The sequence below is a fragment of the Thrips palmi genome, unplaced genomic scaffold, assembly GCF_012932325.1.
Source record: "Thrips palmi isolate BJ-2018 unplaced genomic scaffold, TpBJ-2018v1 HiC_scaffold_5, whole genome shotgun sequence".
Classification (NCBI taxonomy): domain Eukaryota; kingdom Metazoa; phylum Arthropoda; class Insecta; order Thysanoptera; family Thripidae; genus Thrips; species Thrips palmi.
In genome coordinates, this window is record NW_023144632.1 from 11,371,281 (window position 1) to 11,392,019 (window position 20,739).

The 20,739-nt window shown below is 58.7% G+C and overlaps 1 protein-coding gene across 2 annotated transcripts in view; it reads right to left on the reverse strand.

The window, feature by feature from the left end:
* Window positions 1-20,739, reverse strand: part of LOC117650835 (bromodomain-containing protein DDB_G0270170-like) — a 60,079-nt gene that overhangs the window by 24,394 nt on the left and 14,946 nt on the right. Inside the window, exon 1 of one of the 2 annotated variants that reach the window (XM_034394439.1) lies at window positions 2,587-2,611. The exons of the other annotated variant lie outside the window; for it this stretch is intronic. Within the exon in view, the coding sequence (XP_034250330.1) occupies window positions 2,587-2,596 (10 nt within the window). The 5' untranslated portion in view covers window positions 2,597-2,611. Of the gene's footprint in view, window positions 1-2,586; window positions 2,612-20,739 lie in introns of those variants that run through there. 2 annotated transcript variants of the gene reach the window in all.

The window sequence follows — 20,739 nt, forward strand, 5'->3', positions numbered from 1 at the left end:
CCCCGCACGCGACGTGGCTAGGAAGCTCCGAAACAGAAACTCGCTTGCCTCGGCAGGACGCGCGTGTGGCGGTGCGCGTCAGCGCTCGGCCCTCTAGCCTGCCTCCTTTATAATGCAGGCCCTGTGCTTTCTAAATAAACCCGCCTTCCTTCATTTGCGCGCTTAACTCCATTTTCCCCCGAGAGGAGCGCGGACGGCCAGCCGGGCGGCCAGCCAGGCAGACAGCCAGGCAGCAGCGGTAAATCGTATTTATTTGCCTCCTCATACCTGCTGGCCAGTGGGCGCTCCACCCCCGAACCGCCCCGCTGACCCTTCCCCGTGGCGACGCCCTGGAGGCCGTGGACTCCGGCGGGCTGCTTCGTCATAACCTGGCCCCCGGGACCTCGTTAATACAAGCCAGCGTCCTGTCCGCAACTGGCCCCACTTGTTCATGCAAGTTTGTTGGCGCGCGCCTCTGTGTGTGTGTGTGTGTGTGTGTGTGAGTGTGTGTGTGTGTGAGAGAGAGAGAGACACACAGAGAGAGACACAGAGAGAGAGAGAGAGAGAGAGAGAGAGAGAGAGAGAGAGAGAGAGAGAGAGAGAGAGAGAGAGAGAGAGAGAGAGAGAGAGAGAGAGAGAGAGAGAGACTGAGTGTGCGCGGGGGTCAGAAAATAAGAGGAGTGCGGGAGCGGAACTGCGCCAAGCGCCTGCGAACGGGAGGATAGGCCGTCCCGCCGCGCAGGCCTGTCGGGCGGGTTGCCTACCCGGCGGACGACGGGCGCTCCGCGCTCGGCATGCTTGACTTGACTGGAGGCCGGACCACAATTCATCCGTCTGCCGTTTGGGGCCCGCTACCAGCACAGCGCAACAACAGACCATCCGTACAAAGACGCCCTCATGTCGGCGCCCGTTCGGTGCCGCACCACACTACCGCACGCAGTTCGAGAGCAATCTTTTGGACCTTGCTTCTTCGTCGCTGGTCTCAATAAACTGCAGTTTGCAGGGTTCCGACAGAAGTCGGACTTCAGCATGCCTTTCTAATCGTCCTGGTTAGCAGCGCGCACGTGGATACTGAACAAGCCGAAGCCGAGGCGGGGCAAGGCGGGGCCGCTTCCCCTTTGAGGATGAGAGACAACAAAGACAAGCGTGGTGGCGGCGGCGAGCTCCACTGGCAAGCCTGAAGCCCCGCCGCTGCTGTTTGAAGCTTGGAGCGCTCGGAGCGCTCGGAGCCGACTGCGGGCTGCAGCGATTCACGTCTCTACCCCAAGCTGTTGCCGGGGCCGCCGGGTGCACTGCGGGAACAGGGAACACGCCCTTCATCGCCTGCAAAAGCGCGACGCGCTGCGCTGCCGCCCGGCGAGGCCCGGCGAGGCGCGCCGCACTGTCTGCCATGCAAAAGAAGGCAAGGCACACACCCACTGGCGCCTCCTCCCCGCTCGCGGACCCCGACGCGCTGAAAGATTGCAAAGGGGAGTGAACCGCGGCACTGGCGCCGAGCGCGCCGAGCGGGGCGCGTTGTTGCCGAACCAAGTGGAACCCGAGGTGGAACCGAATCCAGCCGGCGGTGCAGCGAGCCCGGGATCTCAGATCAAGGGGCACGCCTGGCGCGCGGGGGCGGTCGCGGTGCGCCGCGGTGCGCTCCGAGCCCTCGCAGTGGTAATAGGAGAAGGGCCCAAAGAAAAGGGATGGAAGGGGAGGGGGAGGGGGCTAACAGACGATCGTAACGCGCTGGCGTATGGACTTGGAAGTTCAGCCCCTCGAGGCGGCGAGCGGGCGCGTCCAGTCCAACTTGGGCTTGATGTGTGTGCCCGGCCAGCGCGTCGGCCTCGCTCCACCCGCCCCGGCCCGCCCCGGCCCGCCCCGACCCGCCCCGCCCCGCGTGCCACGGCTCGCGTGTCAGGCCCACATCGACTTGGGAGCGGTCCTGGCACAGCGGCCCTCTCGCCCGTAAAGGCGTGCCATTTCGACCGGAATCAGAGGATGGTGCCGCGAAGCGCTTTCTTTGCCTGCAAGGCGGCGGCAATTAAATTGGTCGTTCCACTCACTCACTCACTCACTCACTCACTCACTCACTCACTCACTCACTCACTCACTCACTCACTCACTCACTCACTCACTCACTCACTCACTCACTCACTCACTCACTCACTCACTGTGTCTTTCTCTCGCATTCCCACGCACCAACGGTAAGCCCACTCACATACCGGCAGCATCCGCGCCTGTCAAAATGTTTGCCGTTCCCCGAAGCCCCTCTCTCGCGCCACATGCACTTGCTTTTTTAAGGCCTACCATCTCTTTTTCGTTTTCTTTCACTTTTCCCTCTGATATCCCAGACACCCTATATAGGGTTTCAAAATATAATTTGGTTTCACCCCGTGCCGTCAAATGGAAGAATTAAGCCTATCTGTTCATATCGGCCCATATGGGCGTGTGGGCCTTGTCACTGTGGTAGCACGCCGTGTGGTGGCAGTCCAGCGGCAGCGTCAGTGTCAGTCAGGGTCTGTCAGTGTCGATCGAAGTCAGTCAGTGTCACTCAGTGTCAGTCACCGGCAGTCATCGGCAGTCATCGGCAGTCACCGGCAGTCACCGGCAGTCATCGGCAGTCACCGGCAGTCATCGGAAGACAACGGTAGTCAGTGGCATCCAGCGGCAGTCAGTGGCTCCAGCGGCAGTCAGTGCAAGCCAGTGGCAGTGGGCCGTCCAATCTGCAGCGTGGAACAAAAAGGCAGGAGGAATAAATCAGCGGAATGGCCATCAGGCGCGGCGCGGCGCGGCGTGCATATCACTTCAGCATCGCTGGCCCCTTCCCCATCCCTCCTCGTCCTTTTCCACGCCCCGCCCGCGCTGTTCGAGCGCCAAGTTAATTTAGATGGACCGTGCCTACTCGACCGCCACACTACTGACTGCCTTTGTTTAACTTTTCAGGCGGGCGTCTCTGTCCGTGCAAAAATGTTAACGAGCCGAGCGCTGCCGCTCCGGTCGCGTGGTCGGCCTACCGCCCTTCTGGGCGAGAGTGCAGGTGGAGGCGCGCGAGGCAGGGTCGGCGTTGGCGCGCAACTTTATATAATCCGGCAGGCGGCTCCCCTGGCTCGCTGGAGCCGCTGGAGCGCGGCGTGAAGCTCCCGCTATTTTCCGCAATGGCAAAGCCCACGCACCCTCTCTCGCGCCCACCCTGATTCCTTTGCGCCGCGCAGCCGCGCAGTGCGTGTTTGCTGTGCTCGTCGGTGCGCCTCCAGGTACGCTCCAAACACGTCCCAGGCACGCTCTAGGCACGCTCCAGGCACGCCCCACACGCAGGGTGGCCTGCAGCAGAAGGAGGCACGCACGACCGCGGGAGAACGACCTTCGTCGCGTGTGTTGATTCACGTTTTCCCTTGAGACACGGGTGTGCCATGGAGGACAGGTGTCGGCGTGTAAGTGTACCCCCCCCCCCCCCGACCCAGAGTATCCCCGGGTACACAACGCCTAGGGCCAAAGTACCCTGGGGTACATGACGACTAGGTTCAATGTACCCAGGGGTACAATTCGCCTAGGTGCCAGGTGAATTGTACCCCGGGTACAATGCGGCTAGGCGAAATGTCCCCCGGGGGTACATATTGCCTAGGCTTATTGTATCCCCCGCCGGCCGGAAAAGGGATGCACGTCGCCTGGGCGCAATGCATCCCCCCCGGATCAAAGAACCTAGGCGAGGAGTATCCCCTGGGCCCGGCCGGGGGGGGATACAAAAAGCCTAGGCGCAATGCATCCCCCCCCCCGGATACAAAAATCGAGAAAAAAAGAAGAAAAAAGGGGGGCCCTTCTCCCACCTCCGCACACAGGTCGGAGGGCCGCCTGCAACTTCGGTGGATCGGGGGAACCGGTGCTTTAAGGCGGCGACCCCAGGGTTCTCGTCTGTTTTGGGCCGGGCTTGAAGGGCGGGTTTGACAGTCTCTCTCTGCCTTGAGAGCCTTTGCTTTTCGCGGGTGGTCTGTACCAAATGTACACCCCTGTCCGGCGCTCTCTACCAAACATACAGCTTGTTTAAGGGCCAGCTTCAAAGGACTTATCATCTCCTCCCGACGAATCAAGGAGGACCCACCCGCGACCAATTACGGGTGGCTGGATTGACGGATCGAATACTCCGTCGCTCCAGTGCCGAGGCCAACCCGCCGAAGCGCAGTTGCTTTTTAGACACCCCAGCGGAGTGGCCAGGTGAATGTGACTCTGACCACTACGCTATCAAGCTTGTACGTCTGGCGTCGTGTTGGACGACGGGTTTGAGTTGCAGTGGAAGGAAGCCAGTCGAAAAATGTAATGAAATGATGGGAGTCGATCCCGGGACCCTACTCCCGGGGACCGCACGACTTTTGCCGCTCGCCCACCACGGCCCATGACGAATGGAGCGGCGTGAGGCGGGCTCTTGACGCGACAGGAATGGACCGACCCGGTAAAATTTCACAAGAAGTTTGGGAGTCGAACCGCCGACCTCAGCACGGAGAAGCGACGCCTCTACTCCCCAGACCACCACGCACATGCAGTTCGTTGGCTAAGTCACGGTTTTCAACCACACTGGGGAGGCAGTAAAATTAAATGTTAATGTTTTTAGGAATCGAACCCCCGACGTGTGGGACTGTTCTACACGGCTCCGCTCTGATGGCCTCAAACCGTTCCACAAAAGAAAGGAAATCGAAAAAAAAAATTTTAGATGCCGGGATTCGAACACCGCACTGTAACATTTGCACAGTGCGGTGTTCGAATACCGGCATCTCAATTTTTTTTTTGATTTCCTTTCTTTTTTGGGAAAGGTTTGAGGCCATCAGAGCGGAGCCGTGTAGAACAGTCCCACACGTCGGGGGGTTTGATTCCCTAAAACATTAACATTTAATTTTACTGCCTCGCCCAGTGTGGTTGAAAACCGTGACTTAGCCAACGAACTGCATGTGCTGTGGTGGTCTGGGAGTAGAGGCGTCGCTTCTCCGTGCTGAGGTCGGCGGTTCGACTCCCCAAACTTCTTGTGAAATTTTGACCGGGTCGGTCCATTCCTGTCGCGTCAAGAGCCCGCCTCACGCCGCTCCATTCGTCATGGGCCGTGGTGGGCGAGCGGCAAAAGTCGTCGGTCCCGGCAGTAGGGTCCCGGGATCGACTCCCATCATTTCATTACATTTTTCGACTGGCTTCCTTCCACTGCAACTCAAACCCGTCGTCCAACACGACGCCAGACGTACAAGCTTGATAGCGTAGTGGTCAGAGTCACATTCACCTGGCCACTCCGCTGGGGGGTCTAAAAAGCAACTGCGCTTCGGCGGTTGGCCTCGGCACTGGAGCGACGGAGTATTCGATCCGTCAATCCAGCCACCCGTAATTGGTCGCGGGTGGGTCCTCCTTGATTCGTCGGGAGGAGATGATAAGTCCTTTGAAGCTGGCCCTTAAACAAACTGTATGTTTGGTAGAGAGCGCCGGACAGCGGGGGTACATTTGGTACAGACCCCCCGCGAAAAGCAAAGGCTCTCAAGGCAGAGAGAGACTGTCAAAACCCCCCCTTCAAGCCCGGCCCCTATACAGACGAGAACCCCTGGGGTCGCCGCCTGTAAAGCACCGGTTCCCCCGATCCACCGAATTGCAGGCGGCCCTCCGACCTGTGTGCGGGGGTGGGAGAAGGGCCCCCCTTTTTTTTTTCTTTTTTTCTCGATTTTTGTATCCGGGGGGGGGATGCATTGCGCCTAGGCTTTTTGTATCCCCCTCCGGCCGGCCGAGGGGATACTCCTGGCCTAGGTTCTTTGTATCCGGGGGGGATGCATTGCGCCCAGGCGACGTGCATCCTTCTCCGGCCGGCGGGGGATACAATAAGCCTAGGCAATATGTACCCCGGGGTACATTTCGCCTAGCCGCATTGTACCCCTGGGTACATTGAACCTAGTCGTCATGTACCCCAGGGTACTATGGCCCTAGGCGTTGTGCACCCGGGGGTACTCTGCGCCGACGGGTACAGTTCGCCTCCTACACCGGCTTGGGCCTGTCTCTGTGTTGAGCTGGAGTCCGTAATTGGGGCTCGGATCAAAGGACACGCGGCCACCAAGTCGGGCACCAAGCTGTTGGGTCCGAGGCCCGTCCCCCGTCCGAGCAATGAAGGGCCTGCAGCGTGTCCTTGCAACTTGCAGTGCAGCCGCAAGGCAGCCGCAAGACCGCAGTTTCCTCGGTGTAAGCGGCGCGCGAGGTGCCATGCCGAGCCAGGCCGAGCCAAGCCGAGGCCCGTGCTTCCATCGGGGGCCTCGTCAGCCAATGGCTAACACATCTGATCCAGGTGCGCTCGCAGGCCACTCTCGCTCGGCCCAGCCGGGTCCAATCCGACGAGCTCGCCGACACGGCCTTGCATGACTAAAGGATAGGCAAAAGCTGGCCAATCAGGTGTCGGCAATGATTCATGGCGCGACGCGTCATCCATCAAGGATATACCGGCGCACCGTGGCACACCCTGGCCCGGCCCTGGCCCCGTACGCCATCAGGATGGCGACCTCGCCGGCCTCGCCCACGCTGCCGCCTGCTGCCGCCCTGCCTGGCCCTGCCACGCGCAGCTCGTGTTCCCGGTCCGCCTTCGTCCGGTCCGCTGGGCTAAACCTAACGAAGTGAAATCCTGTTGCGAATTAATAATTAATTACGTCCGCTCGTCTTTTTGATTCGCCAGTTTTTGCTTCTTTTTGCAGAGCGCCGGTCATGGGTCAAGGCAGCAACAAAAAAAACATTTCCGCCGTCATGAGCCGCTTCTAGCCGCTAACCTGGATGCAGCCGGGCTGCCCGCCGCAGTTTAACGTCAGCGATCTCTCAGGCCTCGTGAAGCGTGGCCCGCCCCACCCCGTGGAGCTGCACCAGCTGCACCGACTCGACTAGCCCTGTGCTGGCTCAGCTCCGCTCGGCTCGCTGTTGTTCTTCTCGCCTTTCTAGAAAGGAGAGGGCGCGATCAAAGAGCTCTCTCTTCTCACCGCTGGCACGCCGCCGGCATGCGGCCTGCCTGCCTCGCTCGGGTGGGCCCCGCCGCCACAGACCGCACCGACGCGGGACACGGTTCGCGCTGAGAGGCCCGGTGCTCGGTGCGTGCCAGGGAGGGCAGTGAAAAATGCCGAGTAGGCCCACGGGGCGTGGCGTGGCAAGGCGCGGCGGGGCGCGGCGTGGCGGGGTGGGGTGCGGCGGGGCGTGGCGGGGTGGGGTGGGCGGCAAGGTATATTGAAGGGCATTCCGGCGGGGCGCGCGTTCCGGACGCCTCATCGGCCGTAGGGACCGCGGCGTGTCGATCGGTGTCGACGCTGGCGTCGCACGCTTCACTTGGAAACTGAATTTCCGACCGTCCTCGCTTTTGAATAAGCCAGTTTGGTCGCCTTTGTCCCTGTCCACCTTTTGAGCCGCCGCTATTGGACCGTCTTGGAACGGCGTTCGACCCTCTTGTTCGCAGCGTTCCACAGCGCGCTGCGGTCGGGCTGCACCTGCGCGCGGTGCGGCGCGGCGCTGCGCTACAGGTAAGCCGCGGCGGAACGGCGAGGAAGAAAGACGAACGACTCGCTCGGCTTTGCTAATTAGTTGCGGGAAAAAAGAGGCGCTGCTCGCAACGGCCCGGTTTGCAGCGCCGCCTCCAAAAGGAGACTAATTAGAGGAGAGACCGCGGCGCCACTGCAAGGCCTGCGAGGCGCACTCTAGAGTTCTTACGGATAAGTCATCACCGTAAGCTACGGACAAAATTGATTCATTGTAATTACGGATGGGCTTGTCCATATTACGGAGTTTGACATCTGTATTACGGATAAAAAGCATCTTCAGGTTTTGAGAATTTCTGTACGGACAAAATTATCCGTAAATACAAACACAACTATTGATCCATAATTACGGCTACTAAACCCATCCGTATTATCAACTCAACTTGTCCGTAATCCTGATCTGAACCTACCAATCCATATCAACATCAACTTAACTTCAATATGAAGACTAATAAGGTGCAATATAGTTTCATTAGTTTTCAAACTAAGAATAGTACTTTTCCTGTATATTGCATCATTCACCTATTGATTATCCAAACTAAAATCTTCTAAGTGCCATTTTGGCCGTAGTCCAACAGTTATTAAATGACACTCTAAGAACCTAACCTAACATTTTTATTGAAGAAAGAATTGAAATATAAACAAAAGTATTGTTATATTTATAAATGTATGTTGTTGGGGAAGCAGAGAATTTACCTGTGATAATAAAAGCACCCCCAACGTCTCCAATCCTTCACAGCAGATAAGTGTGTGTTAACATGACTGACAGCCATCCAGTTTTCGCAGACACAAGCATCACTTCTCAAAGAATAAGTGAATTAATAACTTTTATGAACCAGAAACTTGCAAATCATCGTAGTTTCTGATTTTAAACCAAACTAAACGAGGTTAATCTACACAGAAACAAAGGGGTGACTGTGAATGTTGGATTTCTCATACTTTCACGTATGAAAAGTTTAGCGGGACGGTGTTTAGAAAAAATGAAAACACTCCGCTCCGCTGTTTGTGCTGCCGATTTTAGGCACAATTAAGGCCTTCACAATTGGTGTCAGCGATGGTGTCTCACCCCCAAAGTCCATCAAGGATGGCATTGTTTGCAAACACTGAAGAAGTCAGTGCATGTGATTTTTGTTGTCACTCGGTTCTTCCAGCATACGGTATCAGATCAGCAGACAGTATAACCTCACCAGCGCACCAACTTCAAAAGAAAACATTTACAGTATAGCTTGAGTATGGTAGAATGTTTTGTGGAACTGCCCACAATAACTGGTTGGTTAGATTGAACAGTTGCTCAGTATGATTATTGAAATGCAGTGATTTCATAATCAACACCAAATTTGGGCGGTAAGTACATCTATTTCTGCTGTGGCCCTGCTCCACCGTTACCCAAGAGTGTCTATCGTATCAGCAAGTAACTCAATCAATAGCTCTATTATGTGCCAAATAAAAGTAAAAGTGCTTGCTAGTGCATAAAAAAGATAATTGGCATTAAAAAGTATAATATACTGCTTATCTGTTTCCGCTCAGTATGGCAACGAGTAATTTATGAATTCTGTTTGTATAACGAGTGTCGATGAATGCAATTACTTTGGATTCTGTAAGACTATCCGTAGTTACAAAGCTACATCTGTTACGGACAAAGCCATCCGTATGTTACAAATCAGGCTATCCGTATTACGCTTGCGCAAAAATGTTTGTAAGGTACGGATGAATTTGTTTGTAATACGGATGAAGTAATCCGTAAGAACTCTGGAGTGCGGGGTAGGCTGGGCCCCCCCTGGCCGGGCCCTCCAAAAAGTTGACTCCAAGTTTGTCCCGCAATGGCGTGGCACTGCCGCGGTACGGCCGCCGTGTTGCAACGTCTGCCTCCACTGCAAACACTCCGCCAACGTCAGCGGCGTAGAGAGCGTCAAGGAGCGTGTCAAAGAGAGGAGCACCCCGCGCGCCAAGGAGTCTCGAGTGCGGAGTGCGCTCTGCCGCCTTGGTGGCTGCGCCAGGCTGCGCCAGGCTGCGCACGCCGCTGCTGCACTGTTTGTTCTTCGAGCTCCCTCCCTCGGCCCTTCCGTTGGAGGGCGCTGCGGAGCGCTGCGGGCGTTGCCGGACAGGAGAGGCAACGACTCTCCGCCACCTCAACCCAATTCATTCCTTCCGCGAGCCAGAAATTGAGCTGCCGTTGCGTAACTGTTTTGCGAAGCTGTTTCTTCCTTGACATTAACCCACGCTGTTTTTTTTTTTTGGCTCGTTAACGGTACGGGCTGGTCTCTTTCTACTTCACGCCGAACGCGTCCGAGTTCGGTGGCTGGAAGTTAGCCCCGATGTAGTGTGTCCCCTTGACTCTGAAGGGTCGGCCCGCCAGCGCACCCCGCGCATTCCGGCAGCGCCATACGAGCAGCAAGCGGAAATTACGTGTGTCCGGGGCTCGGCTCGGCTCGGCTCAGCTCGGCTCGGCTCGGCTCGGCCTGTTGCGTGCGTCGCCGCGTAGCCGAGCTTGGCATGCCGCGGGGCCGCGGCGCGGGCCGCGCACCCTTCCAGGCCCTTCCAGGCCCTTTCAGGCCCCCAGCACCAACAGCCCCGCACCCTGCGTCCACACTGCGCCGTATTTGCCAGCGCTGATTCCGAACAGTGGCTGTCTCTCTCCCACTCTTGTGCCGCTAGCGGCCGCCAGAGAGGTGCGAGAGAGACAGGGCGACTGTCCTGACGGGATGGCGCGACTCCGCGGCCCGGCATGCTGAATGGGGGCCTCCATCGATGCGGGAACCAGCCGGCGGCCGCTGTGATTCTAAAGGCGGCCAAACTTCGGGCGCCTCGCCTCGCCTCGCCCGGGCGGCGGCCAGGAAGACTGGCACTGCGGCCGCGGCCTTCGTTACCCGCCCTGGAGTGCCTAGCAGTGCCTAGCTGAGGGCCAAAGTTAGTTGGAAGCGACTGGCGCGGGGATGCAAACCTCGCCACCATCGAAGAGGTGAGTTATCGGAGGCGCCGAAGTTAGCGCTGGTGGCAAGAGCCAACCAGACCAGACAAGCGGGCAAGGTCTCGGGTGGAGACAGAGCAAAATAAAATTAAGTAAACCATAATGTTGTACGAAAATTTCCTGTGCACAAAAATACGGTGCTCGTAAAAAAATGCTCATCACATTCAGTGTGTACTCTCATGTTGCACTCGAAAAACTTTGATTATGTCAGGTTGTTGAGGTTGTTTGAGTGCGGATTGGCAAGACTGAGCGCCAGCATGCAGGTGCAGTGGGGCGCGGTGTGGGGCGCGGCCCCAGGCGGGGCCCCAGGCGGGGCGCGCTCTCGTTCGGCCAGCCCATCAGCAAACTTCCGTACTCCGTGCCGCGACTCGCGGCAGTAGCGAGTTATTCATTCCGCCGGGCCGGCCGGGGCCTCCGCGCGAACGCGCGCCGCGCAGACAAACTCTGCCGGCTTTATATCCACTTGCCAGCCTAACCCCCGGGGCCTTTTATCCGACAACGGTTTTCGATGCAAATTCATTTCCTCGAGGGTAGAGGGCGCGCGCGTGTCTTTGTCTGTTTGTCTCTGAGTGTTTGTGTGAATGCAAACGGAGCACAGACGGCGGCCTCCAATGTTGCCTAACCAAAGCTAAAGCTACTCACGAGCCAGCCCTCGGTGGTGCACCCAAGCGTGTGCCCCACATCGCCCCACTGTCTGTCTCCGTGACAAGCTAATGGTGCGCCCACAGCGTGCCGCGCGTGTCGCTTCGCTCGCTGGCTTGCCGAAGCACGTTTTTCCTTTCTGACGCGTGTCGCGACCGCAAGCCTGTTGGCCAATCACACAAAGTGCCGCGCCGCGAAACCGCGACGGACCGACAGGGCGTGCGAAAAAGGCAAAAAAAAAGGAGGCAGGTAAGCGCCCGGGGGGGGGGGGATAGGAGGGGATGGGAGGGGAAGGGGGCGGGTCGACTGGAATAATTCGCAGCACGACACAATGCGTCAGCGGCAGGCAGGCAGGTCTTCCTCAAAGACCTCGCCGCCGCACCGCTCCGAGAGGTTGAGGTAGACACGCCCGAGGGTCCCCAAGGAGTGCTAACCGCAAGGGAGGAGGAGGGGAGGGACAGCCTGAAAGCACAACTCCCCTTCCGGTTATTTTCCCCGCTGTCGTTTCTTGCTCCCTGCTGGATGGTATTTGCACTGGAACGGGGCAAAAACTCAGGCTCCTGTTATTATAATGTTTAAACCGAGAGCGCTCCCGGCGGGCCGGCCGACCGCAGTGCGCTGCACCACGCCGTGTCGGAGCCCCGGCCCCGCGGCGTGTTCCAAAACGGACCCGAATACTGGCAGGGGGTGTGTTCGAAATGCCACGGCGCGGTCATCCACTTGCCAGCTGACCGCCCACGCCCGGCCCCGCGGCCCAAACTCAGGCCGCAGTCGAAACTGTAGCCGACAGCTTGGCAGACGTTCCGTGTTCCATGGCATGTTCCATGGCGTGGCGGCGACGAACGGCGACCGCAGCGCGTGCCGAGCAATTAATGCCAGACCACCGCGCCGCGAGCCCACTCGATGCTCGTCACACGCAGAGATCGATCCCTTGGTGGATTAAATTGAAGTGGGCATTTCTGCGATGGGAGGAAGACTTTTGGGTGAAGTGTCGTGGATCCCGCCTTTACACGACGGAGGGCAACTTTCTTTCGCGTTGGCACGAGAGCTTCTCACAAGGCGAGTGACTACGGTGTACCCAACACAACATCTTCTTCGCCAGAGGACAAGTTGGCGGTGCAGGCATGGCGCCCGTCGTCCGCCCCGGCCGGTTCCGGAAGTTCGCTTGACGCGGAGGCGCTCGGAGTCCTGAGGAGACGGCGAGGACGGTGAGGACGTCGAGGTTGGCGAGGTCATCCGGAAATGGAGCCGGTCCCATTCCGGCACAATGCGACATCACGGCCGTGGTGGCCGGCCCAGGTGGAGAGGCTGCTCCTCGAACCTCACGCGGCCCCAGCTGTCTGCTTCCGAACGGATCTGTTTCGAAGCTAGCTCTCTCTCTCCCTCTCCTCTCCCTGTCGCGCCCACTGTGCGCTGCGCAGTGGCGCGCGAGAGGTGGCGCCCGGAGCGACGAAGCGCTGTTGGTAATCAGACTGCAGCTGCTCGTCCTTCCCCTGCCGATGGACGGCGTGCTGGCCGTGCTGGCGCGCTGCGAGATAATTTGGCCGGAAGCGCCAATCCCTCAATGTGCCCTGCCGGTCCGCCGGCCCGCCGGGACGGAAATGACTGGCGAATTGGGCTCTCCAGACTCCTCTGCGCACCCCGCCGTCCTGCCCTCATTTTGCACGCTGCCGATAACGAACGTCCGGACCGCGCCCTGCGCCTTGCTTCGGGGTGCAGACACAATGTAAAACTTTTTATTGTTGTTGTTGTTGTCGCGGCCAGGCTGGGCCAGGTGCCCCGTGAGAGTGCGCGCTGTGCGGCGCTGCGCGGCGCTGCGCGTCTGGAGCGGCTGGATTGGCCAGTCACTCTGCATGCCGCCCCACCCCACCCCGACATAGCGAGGATTCGCCAACACGGGGAAAGTTGGGTAAGTTGGCGGCGGTAATTAAACCTGAACTGACCGGCGGGAGCTGAAACCTAAGAACGGGGAGGGAGGAGTGTGGTCGGACATTCACTGGAATTTCGTATGCGGAGATAATAAGTTGCGGAGATAATACCCCCACTCCCACCATAATAATACTCCCACCATCCTCGCCCACTCCCCAGCTGCCCAAAAGTGAAAAATAAAGTATATAAATGAAAACTTTTTGTCAGAATCCGGTTTTTTGTTTCTCCCTCGATATGACGTACAGAGCCTCCGAACTCTGGGGGCCACGTCGCTAAACCGCTGCCGAGTGCCGGCCCGGGCGCAGGGCTGGTGTCGTCGGCCTGGGCCTTGGTCAGCACCGAGCCACGCGGCGGCAAGTGCTGGATCGCGCGACACGGCCCAGCACACGGCGCTACCGGGCCCCCCACCCTGACCGGTGTGAAATCAGGAAGGCGGCACACTTGGCCCTTTCATAAAACATTTTGGGCGATTTTCGCGGTGGAGGCCGGCGTGGCAACGGACGGCCCTTGCCGTCACGCCCCCAGGGGTAAAATCTATAACTTGCGGCACGCAGGCCGGCGGCATGCTACGCCCGGCCATGCTCTCAAGCCGGCAAGGCCACGGCCGGCGCGGCCAGCCCGGCCTTCTCAAAGTCAAGGCTCGGCGCGCGCGGCCGGCGGTCCCCTGACAGGTCGTTTGCGAGAGCTGCGGGGACAGGCCGCGGACGGCGAGGACACGTCTTGCACCCCGCGCGGCGGGCCCACCAAACAATGGGACGTGGTTTGCACGTCGCGTGCACTGACCATCGAAAAAAAAATTTAATCAGCAGGGGGCGCGGGGAGGCGGATAGACAAGGACAAAAAACAAAATCGATAACAAACGAAATGTTTCTCGCTCGGCCAGGTTGTTGTGCGCGGTGTTGATGAGCGACGACTCAATGCCGCAGCGAGATTCACGCTCCATGCTGCAAGCGTGCCGTGGCATGCCGTGGCGTGCCACGGCGGGGGGGCCTCGCGGGGACTGCGTTGTAATTTGGTTCGTCATTCAAGGCGCAAATTGTGAGCGCGGCGGGAAGGCAGGAGTGTGCCCACCGCGGCCTACCGCGCCACCGCGCCACCGCCTAAGGGCCCGGCCCGGAAGGCTCCGCCTCCGCCGCGCAGGGATTTGTTTTTTGGTCTTTGGGTTTTTTCGTTGTTTTTTCTTTCGAGCCCCTTGCGGTCGCCACCGGCTGTACCGAAAAGCACCGCCAAGCCCTCCAAGCGCCGGCGGATGCGGAGGAGGCGGGGGGAGGCGCTATTAGTGTAGAAGCATGCGCAGGGCCTCCAGAAAAATGTCCGCGGGGCAGCGCCAGCAGACCAGACCGCCAACGACCGCCACTTCCTGGACACGCCGCGCCACGCGCCGCTCGCTCCAAGCCCTGCTCTCTTTGCGGAGACCAGCTTGCTTAGGCTCGTTGTGCGGAGCTGCTTGAAAAGTGTACCATTCCAGCATGTTTTTGAGCCTTTGTTGTTGTTGATGATTATCATTTTTGGAGGACCGGAAACTTTCCAGTCCTGGATAAGCCATCGGGCGGCAGGCCCCGTTCCGTCACGGCTTCCGGCAGAGTTATGCCCCGGGAGGAGGAAAGTAAACTTGAGGGAGACAGCAGCCGTAACGAGAAATGGATATAAGCCTGGGCTCAGCAAAGAAGCGAAACATCCCTGAATCAACAAAACGGCGACTGGAGGACCGAGTGGGCGAGGGACGGTCCAAGGGCCCACGAGGGCCGTCGTTGCGTGAGGCACGGGGCCCAACGGTGACTTTCCTCACGGCTAAAGCTCCCTACGAGCAGAGGGCATCCTTCTTAAACCTATTATTCTCTGCATCTCCATAGCAACGCAGAACGTCTTTTTGTGTATGGCACAGACAGGTAGAGGCACTGCCTCAAACTTTCAGCAGTGTGCGCCAGCGCGATTCTGATGACGGGTCTGAGGGTGCCACCAATAAAGGTTTTGAACTGCACAAGATTACGGGATAGCTTTGCGCCGAACTACGCGGGACTGCGTGCTCCCTTGAGAATTCCGTAGAACTACGCGCCACAATAGGACCAGGCGAGAGTTCGTGGCACGGGGCGAGGAGCAGTCCACCAAGCTGCCGCAGACCTGCGTCTCGTGGCGTGACTCTGATTGGCTGCGGCTGAGCTGCCCTTGCTGGCCCTTCCCGGCTCTGGTTGGCCGTGCCAGTGAAGGCCACGGCCGCTCAATCACATCCGTGGCCCACTTCATTATTAGAGAGAGATCCACCGCCAAACCTAGCCCGCCAGCGGCAAGGGAGGGTCCGGTCCGAGTTTGCCGAGAGGGACTTGGGCTCTCTCCGCCTCCGCTCGTCTCGCTGCCCCAACGCTGCCCCCTCTCCTCTCTCCCCTTGCCCCCGCCCCCCAAGTCCTTCCGACTGGCCGGCCGGACTGTTGTCCTGTCTGAACGAAGTTAGGAGCGAGGCTTCGGCAAGCCCACTCGACCACAGGGCCGTACGTCCTGCCCGCCGGCCGGCCACCTGCCCTGCACGCCCTGCACGCCCTGCGCGCTGCGACGTGGCGGTGCAACATTGTCGCCGCGTTGCCGGCAAACTGATTCCGCACAGCGTGTCGCCGCGTGGCTCGGCCTCTCTCGCACCAAGCGGAACGCACTGCGAGTGCGAGCGAGAGGCCGAGCGAGCGGCGAAAGCGACGGTCTGAAGCGATTGGTTGGCCGGCCACGGTGGCAGCCAGGCAAGTAAAGCGGCCAGTCGAGCGAAGGGCGAACCGGCGAGCCGGGGCCGAGAAGCCGCGGCTCGCAGGAAGCGGAGAGGAGACGGGGGCGCGGCCAGGCAGAGCGACGGCACTCGGAAGCAGTGCTTTCCCCGCGCGGCCCGGCCTCCGTCCCGGTTGTCGGGAAGGAAGGTAGTTCCAGACGGAGAGCTGCCAGGCCCAGCCGTCCAGCGAGCGGCCCTCCCACCTCCAAACGGAAAGGACGCATCATGAACCTACTTACTGTACTCGTACCCCTTGTCTTACGAAGGGTCATAGTTACACGAAGAAGCGACAATGGGCCTTCGGTTCGGATCCGTGCCTCGGTCGCTGTAACGATCCCTCCAGTAGTGCCCCCCCCCCCACGAGGGGCACCTGTCCTCAGCCCCGCGACGGGCTGGGCCGCTTGCCGCCGCTTGCCGCCGCTTGCTGCCCCTTGCTGCCCCTTGCTGCCCATTGGGACGCCCTCTCTCTCTCTCTCCTCTCTCTCTCTCTCTCTCTCTCTCTCTCACTCATGGCACTTCGCGCACAGGTGCGAGGGAGACAGAGCGAAGAAACTCTGTGCGGAAACCATCTGCAGCGGGGCCGCCGTGCTTCGTGCTCTGTGCCGCGGGCTCTAGGCCAGGCAGAGTTATGTCTCGCCTGTCAGGGACACCTTGACTGACACTCGTGTCTCTCTCTCTCTCTCTCTCTCTCTCTCTCTCTCTCTCTCTCTGGTGACGCGGTGGGGCGTGTCATCCAGAGCGCCGCTAATGAGGATCGGTGGGCGAGGTGGCACCAGTGTGTCTTGGTGGTGGGGGGGGGGGGCATGCCGGGGGACCGCCTGTGTGTGTCTCCCGCTATCTCCGCTTGTTTGTGTTTGCGTCTGCATTATTCGGCGTAAAAAGAGACACTGTCAAAAAAATAAAGTTCAATCGACTAAAATTTAGTGGATTGTACTAAGAAATTTAGTCGTTTTTCAGGGCGACTAAGAATTAGTAGAATTAAGAACACGCCAATCGAGTATGAGTGGACGATAAAAACGACCAAATATTAGTCGAATCAAACAAAACTTAGTCGAAATTTTGACCAAAATATTTAGTCAGTTCCCTTTAGTCGGCTCTTGTGATGTAAGCGGCGGTGACGTCACACCATTTGGAGACTTGATGACGATTTTCTTAGTTTTAGTTGATTCGATCTCCTCGAGATCCTTTTGAGATTACTAAGAACTGCCTCCTCTCCTATTGGTTGGAGAGAATCACGTGACCACACGACCTCCTTCTAAATGTGACGTCAGCGTCCCAGAGGCACTGACACTTAATTAAAGAGTCGAAAAATCGGAGCCTCTGGCGGGTGTCGAACACGCATACCCTGACACGTCGTGCGACAACGCTAACCACTGCGCCACCGACTTGATGGAGGCTGCCTGGCCGAGCGCAGCATGTTGACGGACCTCGCAGGGTGGGCAGCGACTACACTCAACTAAATTTTAGTTGACTCGACTAAGAATTAGTTTTAGTTCGAATGACCAAAACCAATTGGTCGATTGTACTTAATTTTTTTGACAGTGGAGAAGAGCACGCGAGCCATGCCCCGCCCGGCCCCGCCCGGCCCCGCCCCGCCCCGCCCACTCAGTCGCACATTACGCGCGCGCCCGCCCCTCTTTGTCGGAAGCAAACTGCAAAACGCGACATTTCTCGGGATCAACAACAATGGCACTCACATCAAGTGAATGGGCGGACTTCGGAGAGCGCTGCTGTCAACGGACACCGTGCTCAAAAAGACAGGCACACTGTTAACCCGTGTCCGACCCCTGGGAGAGGATGAGAATACTGAAAAGCGTCGAGTACCTCTCGCCGGCTGGCACACACAATGGGGACTGCGGCGGCAGGAAGCCACTTCTGGCGAGCGGGCTAAATCCGAGCGGCAGGGGGCGTTGGCCAACGATCGACCGACAGCCCTTGCCGCGGAATGAGGTACGCGGAACGAGGTACGTGGAACGCACGGCCCTTTCCACTCACCGTCACGTTAATCCCCGAAACTAGGATCAACAGAGCAGTGCCCCGCCATGGCCCCGCCAACGCTACCCGCACGGCCACTGACCACGCGAGTCGAGATTTCCGCGTGCTCCCACGCACCAGTCAGACTGTTCGACCGAGTTCAAATCTCGCTCCGTGCCCGCCGAGCGGCGCCCCCTCCCTTCCCTCCCCCCCACTGGCGACCCGCAAGCCCGGCCGGCCCCCAGCCCCCATACACACCTTAGAGTCGCTCAGCGTCGCGCTTAATCAATTTACCGAGCACTCCACTGGAATATTAATAGCAGTCCAGGGTGTGCGTGCGTAGGTATGTGTGAGAGTGCGGGCGGCATCAACAGTCTGTGTGTGTGTGTGTGTGTGTCCGTGCGCGTGTGTGTGAGGGCGCGCGTGTGTACAGGCGTGAGAGCGAGTTGGGCGGCGTGGACAGGCGCCGCGGATCAAAGGAAATCGGATACAAGGCCAATGGGACGCGAAGCACCGACGCCTCCACCCCTCACACTCACAGCACATCCACCCCAGCCCGCCGGGTCCGGTAGGCAGACCCGCCGGACAGGGCCGCGCGGCGCGTTGCCTTCCTGGGTCGGCCGCCTGCGAACCACGGGGTAGGCAGACCCGCCGGACAGGGCCGCGCGGCGCGTTGCCTATCCGTCCTTTCGCAGGCGTTCTATTGCTATTGATGGCTGGTGGCAATAGACGAGAAAGACTTCTAAATTGAAACAAAACAAAAATAATTTCTGAGCGACCAATTATGGAAAGGGAAGTGAGCGAAATCTAGATTTTCAGACGGCACTCCTTGTGTGGCCATTCCACTGGATTGTACGAGGGCTGACAATGGGACTCGACGACGTCACTCTCTGCGAAGTGACACGATTGATTAGTTCCCCGCCCCTCTCCTCTTGATTATTTATTTTTAATTCTCGAGACTCTATGCCTCCGCGGCACTTTCCTACTCAATCGATTGCACAATAATTTTGAAAGAAGAGGGGTGCCCGGCCGGCCTGGGCCGGGCTGGCTGGGAAGGGCCGAGGGCGGTCAAGTGCTCCTCCTTCTCTCTCTCTCTCTCTCTCTCTCTCTCTCTCTCTCTCTCTCTCTCTCTCTCTCTCTCTTCCGCGCCTCGCCGGTCAGATGGGGCTGGCAGGCTGGCTGTCCCCACGCGCGGCGCCCCACAGGTAAACAATGGCCGCGCCGCGGAGTGGGCCGGCCCAGCCACCGGCCAGCCAAATGAAAATCGATGAGGACTGAGAAGACGAGGAGGAGGAGGAGGAGGAGGAGGAGGAGGAGGAGGAGGAGGAGGAGGAGGAGGAGGGAGGAGGAGGAGGAGGAGGAGGAGGAGGAGGAGGAGGAGGAGGAGGAGGAGGAGGAGGAGAAGGAGGAGCAGGAGGAGGAGGAGGAGGAGGAGGAGGAGGAGGAGGGAGGAGGAGGAGGAGGAGGAGGAGGAGGAGGAGCAGGAGGAGCAGGAGCAGGAGCAGGAGCAGGAGGAGCAGGAGGAGGAAGAGCAGGAAGACGAGGAGCAGCAGGAGGAGGAGCAGGAGGAGGAAGTAGGAGGAAGGGATGAGGGCACGGAAAATAATTAGTTGGTCCGCAACAAAGTCGCGAAAAAGCCGATCTCGGAGCAGCGCGTCATTAGGCCTGCCTTGCTTTTTTCACCCTCTTCCGGCCAGAACTTTTTGTGTGATTGACTTCAATTTGCTCGCTAATTTGACCTGCCTCTGTTGATGTTTTTCGGAACGGCTTCGGGTGGCGCTGGGAATTCACTCTCAGCCCGTTACGGAGCTTTACTCATTTGCAGGACGTAATCCTGTGAGCAAACGTTAGTATTTTGCTTCATAAATACATAAAACTTTTTCTCGTATTACAAATTGAAGATATCAATCAAGTTTTGAGTTATTGCTAAGAAATGCTTGTTAAGTTGCATTGCTCATAGAAATGATGCTCAAGAAAAGAAACTTGGCTGGGAGTGAAAGAAAAAAGCTGGCTTTGAAAACGTGAAGTCGCGTTGGGCGTCGAATGCCGGCCTCCATAGGGGCTTGGATAACGACAACCCGACCGCAGCCTTCATGGGAGTGCACTCCTCGGTGGGTAGAACTGCAGTCTAGGCCTCCTCCAGGCCTCACCGGACGCCTTGACTCGGCAAGAAGCAGCGGCGTCTCCACTCACCTGAAACAGAGAGCGAGGGGTGCGCGTTACCGCCGAGAGTCTGGGAGTGCGCGCAGTGCGGCGCAGTGCGAGGCGCGCACCGCGTCTCGGGGCGGAGCCGCAGTCACACACAAGTGAGACCACTCGCCGAGGTCTGCAGGCTGAACAGTGCTCTCGATGGCGCCCTACGAGTGCGAGTGAGACAGATCGACAGGCGGATCGACAAGCCTGGCCGTGGGCGGTGGGGCAGTAGGCTGTCGGGACACAAGTGCGGCCCTGAATACGCCGCCAATGGACTGCCCCTCGAACGAGGAATCGATTTGGTGCCATGGTGCATTATTCCATTTTGGGTGACTGTGCACGCCCTGCCGGCCCTGCCGGCCCTGCTGGCCCTTCCGGCTCTGGCCCAGTGCACGGACCCACTTACGCAACTTCCCTTGTCGACGCCAATTCCCAGATCCGGGACGCGTCAACTTTTTCGCAACTCCCAACACGCCCCGGTAAAAAAGGTCCGGTCGCCTCTCTGCGTGCCTCGGCGTTGCTCGGCGTGCCTTGGCATTCCCCCGCGGGGCCTGTCGGCCAACAAGGACCTCCTCCCGCCCAAGTTCCACAAACTTGGCCGCCACTAGAAAAAGAATAACAATGTCGTTTAATTAAACGGGACACGGGAGATTAGCATTAAAAATAAGCCGCTCCTGCCGAGAGCAGCGACGGGCCATTCCCAAACCCTCAGGAAATTAGAATTATTATTGGTTCCGCCGGCCCGGCCCGTATTGCGCTGAAGTAAGGAAAGAAAAGAGAAAAAGAGTGAGGCATGACAAAAA